This window comes from Eimeria maxima, genomic scaffold, assembly GCF_000499605.1.
Source record: "Eimeria maxima Weybridge genomic scaffold, Emw_scaff1314, whole genome shotgun sequence".
Taxonomy (NCBI): Eukaryota; Apicomplexa; class Conoidasida; order Eucoccidiorida; family Eimeriidae; genus Eimeria; species Eimeria maxima.
Window position 1 is genome coordinate 2,795 of NW_013563468.1, and position 4,493 is coordinate 7,287.

The window sequence follows — 4,493 nt, forward strand, 5'->3', positions numbered from 1 at the left end:
TTTTTTTTTTTTTTTTTTTTTTTTTTTTTTTTTTTTTTTTTTTTTTTTTTTTTTTTTTTTCTTTGCAGCTGCCTGGTTAAGCGATAAGCCCTTAATACAAAGAGAATTATTTATACGTATATCTTTATTACATATAAATATAAAATCATTAAATATAAAAAATAAATTCTTTTTTTCTTTCTTTTATGTATTAATTGCTGAATGGGAAAAGATAGACAGACACCGCGTTAATAAATTCGTATTATTCTTGCGTATTTTATTTGCTGAATGGATACAATGCATGCATAATCTACAATGGCAAGAAAATGTAAGTATATATCTACTTCCATGCATGCATGCATGCATGCATGCAAGTATATGCATGCATGCAAGTATGTGCATGCATGCATGCGTGCATGCGTTAATGGTGTATGTGTGGTCTGTATGTGTAGATGTATATATACATATATACATATATATATATGTATACAGTATTATGTATATGTATATTATGGATATACATGTATATGCACAATATTCTTTTTAATATAATATTATTAATATTATCCTTATTAATATATTTAATTTATTTATTTATTTATTTATTTATTTATTTATTTGTTTGTTTATTTATTCAGTTTGTTAAGGGAGCAATAGAATTTCTATGTGAGGAAGTATTACTAAGAAATAATTCTCGTGGTGTTGCCCTCCATCTTATTGATATAATTCTTGAGGAATATAGAGCATTAATTGCTGCAGCAGCAGCAGGAGATACAGCAGCAGCAGCAACAGCAGCAGCAGCAGCAACAGCAGCAGATGCAGATGTAACAGTAGATGGAGATCCTCCCGCTATACAGAAACAACCACTACCAACACAAGAGGTAAGATATACAAGAAAAATACCCATGCATGCATGCATGCATGCATGCATGGGTATTTCCAGCAACAGCAGCAGCAGCAACAGCAGCAGCAGCAGCAATAATAATAATAATAGTAATAATAATAATAATAATAATTATTATTATTATTATTATTATTATTGTGTATATATTGTGCCTATATAGGAGAGATTAAGGGCATTTTCTTGGATATTTGTTCCTATTCTTCGTTGTTTTTGTTTCTCTAATGATTCTCCCCTTATTCATAAAATACGCGATTTTGTAAGTATATACATAAATAAATAAATTAATTAATTAATTAATTAATTAATTAATTAATTGTTTTATTTATTATTCTTTTTTCTTTTCTTTTATCTTTATCTTGTTTGTATAATTAATAAAAAATGTCTTTTTTTTGCTTCTTTCCTCTCTTTTGTCGTCTTTTCTTCCCTTTTCTTCTCTTTTTCTTCCTTTTTATTTTATGTCTCTTCCTCTTCCTTTTTCTTATTTCCTTCTCTTTATTCCCTTATATCTTATTTTATTACCTTTTTAATCCCCATTTCCCCTCATATTATTCCTCTTTTCCTCTTTTTTATTCATTTTCTCTTCTTTTCTTCTTTTTTCCTTCTTTTTCTTTTTTATTCTTTTTCTTCTTTTTTCTTTCTCCCTTTTTCTGTATAGGCATTACTAAAGATGACACCTGACGATGTTGACTTTGAGTTTGTAGCAGCGGCAATCTTTGCATTAGCAAGCGATAGGTAAGAGAATTTATTTATTTATTTATTTATTTATTTGTTTATTTATTTATTTGTGCATTTAATTATATTATTTATTATATAAAATAAATAAGTAGAAAACAAAAGAAAAGGAGGAAAGAAAAATATTCCTTTTTTTTTAATTATATTCAACTTTCCTCTTTTGTGGTGTATGTACAGCCGAATAAGGAGTGAGAACAGGAAACATCTTTACGTCGCTCATGAATACTTTAAGGAACGTAAGTATTATTATTGTACTTTTCTTCTTTTTTTTCTTCTTTTATTTCCTTTTTATCTTACTGTCTTTATTTTTCTCTTATTTCCTTTCTTTTTATCCTTTTATGGGTGTACCTCCTACATACAGATATTAGGGTTTAGGGTTTAGGGTTTGTATGATGTGTTTTTCCTGCAGATGCAGATGCATGTGCATCGTCAGAAGACGATGCTGCAGCAGATGACAGCAGTGCTGCTGCTGCTGCTGCTGGTTCCCGTACAATAGGCTCCTTTACCATAAGGAGGTTTGCTGATTTGCTGCTGCAGCGCGTAGTAGGTGAATTCACTAAGGAGAAGCAGCAGCAGCTGCAGCACAAACCCTGTGATTCTATGCTGGAGTATCCGCAGCAAAAGAAAAGATCTTTTATTTCTGTTTTAGATATTCCTGACAATATGCATGCAGCAGCAGATTTGGGGCTTTCTGCTGCTGCTGATGCTGCTGCACCAGCAGCAGAAATAGATGAAGATGCAGTGACACCCCATGAGTCAAAAAAGAGCAAAAAGAAGCAGCGCATGCTGCAGCAGCTGCAGCAGCAACAACAGCAGCAGCAGCAGCGTGAGACATCTATAGAGGAAGAAACAATGATAAAGAAAGCAGCAAAAGAAAAAACAAAGAAAGTTTTTGCTGCTGCTGCTGCTGCTGCTATAAACAACAATAAAAGAGAAGACGATTTCGCTAATACATCTAATGGCTTACGTCTGCCTATCCGCAGCAGCAGTGCAGACAAGGATAGCAGCAGCAGCTGCAGCAACAGCAGCTGCAACAGCAGCAGCAGCTGCAACAGCAGCAGCTCTTTAGTAGAGGAGGAAGATATAACAGAAGGAGCTACACCCGCAGGAAGCTCCGCATCTTTAGAGGCAAAAAAAATAAAGAAAAAGAAGAAGGCAGAGGCAGCAGCAGCAGCAGCAGCTGCTGCTGCTGCTGCAACAACAGCAGCAACAACAGCAGATGATGCTGATGTTGGTGTAGCATCAGCTGCTTCTAGTGCACCTGTACCTGCACCAGGTGAAGAAGGATCTGCTGCTGCTCCTTCTCCTGCTGCTGCAGCAGCACCAGCTGCTGCTTCTGCTGCTGCTGCGGATACACCGCAGCAAGAAGGAGGACCTTTACAGCGTAGAAGAAGTATTCGTGTATCTGAATCATCTACTCCTCCTAGTAAGAGGGTATTATTTAATCTTAAGAAAAATAAAGTAGTAGGTAAGCCATTAAGCAGCAGCAGCAGCAGCAACAGCAACAGGAGCAGTAGCAGCAGCAGCAACAGCAGCAGCAGCAGCAAGCTTATTATCTGTTTATTTGTTATGTTTTTTTTTTCCTGTGCAGCTTTCTCCCGTCATGCGCCATCTGTAGCTGTTGGGCCTGCTACTCCTTCTACAGCAAAGGGTTTATCATCTGCTGCTGCTGCTGCTGCTGCTGGTAGTAGTGATCCAGCAGCAGCAGCAGCAGGTGCAGCAGCAGCAGGTAGTGGGGGGGCCCCACCAAGAGGTATATTAAGACCTGCTAAGGAGCCGGGGCCCACTACAGAATACGAAAATATCCCTATGCCCCCTATAAAGAAATTGAATAGACCTTTATGGTGGCGTGGAGGTACACCTGAATTAATGGCAGCAATAAGGAAGGCAATAGAGGAACAATTAATTAATAATAATAATAATATAAAAGAAATAAAAATAAAAAAAAAGAAAAAAATTAAAAAAAATAAAAATATTAATCTAAAACATAAAAAAATACATAAAATACATCAAGAATAATATTATTGAGGTGTACGTACACCCCAGTAAATAGAAAAAAAAGAGGAAAAAAGTAATTATTTATATTTATTTATTTGTTGCGTTTTTCCTTATATTTAAAGAAAAGAAACAACTATTTTATATTTAATTTGTTTTTGTATATTTATATCCGCATAATATATAAACCCTAAACCCTAAACCCTAAATATATTTATTAATTCCTTATCTGTATATACACTGTATTTTTCCTGTATTCTTCTTTTCTTTACTGTTTATCTAGTTTTATGCAGCAAACAACAGAACCTGTTTAGACGTCAAGCAGCTAGCTAGCTAACTAGCTACCTAGAAGGCTAGCCAGCTGTCTGTTTCAGCTACTTTAGCTAGCTAGCTAGCCGGATTCTATGACTAGCTAGCTGGCTAGCTAGCTGGACAAGAACGGGTATACATTATACGCAATATACATGCATACTTGCTGCTGCTACCAGCTAGCTGGCTAGCAGTTATAATGATTGTAGCTAGCATAAAGACAATGATTTATTGCTAATAATTAAAAGCTAAAACTATAAATGTCTTCTGTGGTGTATGTACAGTTGAATTAATTGCTCATTTCCATCATTTTTTCTGCTGCAATTGAACTGCAAACAGCAAACAGCAGCAGAAAGGACCCCCATTTGTTCCCCTTTTAAGGAAGATGGCTGAGTTGTTTTTTTTGTTTTATTTTTATTTAATTTAAAAGTCTTAAATGGAGAAAAGGCATTAAAAATTCGTGTAATATGCAAGAAGTACTGAAGTACTGAGGGGAGCGATTGGATTGCAGGTGTATAGGCAACTAGACGTCATTCTTATTTGAGCTTGCAGTGGAAGAAATAACAATTAAATT

At 35.0% G+C, this 4,493-nt stretch overlaps 1 protein-coding gene across 1 annotated transcript; it reads left to right on the top strand.

Annotated features, from left to right (window-relative positions):
• Positions 1-1,550: 1,550 nt before the first annotated feature.
• Positions 1,551-3,233, top strand: EMWEY_00051380 (Nucleolar protein,Nop52 domain containing protein, putative; the record flags this gene model as incomplete). The annotated part of the gene is made up of 4 exons (XM_013477473.1): positions 1,551-1,615; positions 1,793-1,851; positions 2,025-3,049; positions 3,207-3,233. The coding sequence occupies 4 exons, from the start codon at positions 1,551-1,553 to the stop codon at positions 3,231-3,233; spliced, it is 1,176 nt and encodes a 391-aa protein (XP_013332927.1).
• Positions 3,234-4,493: the final 1,260 nt, after the last annotated feature.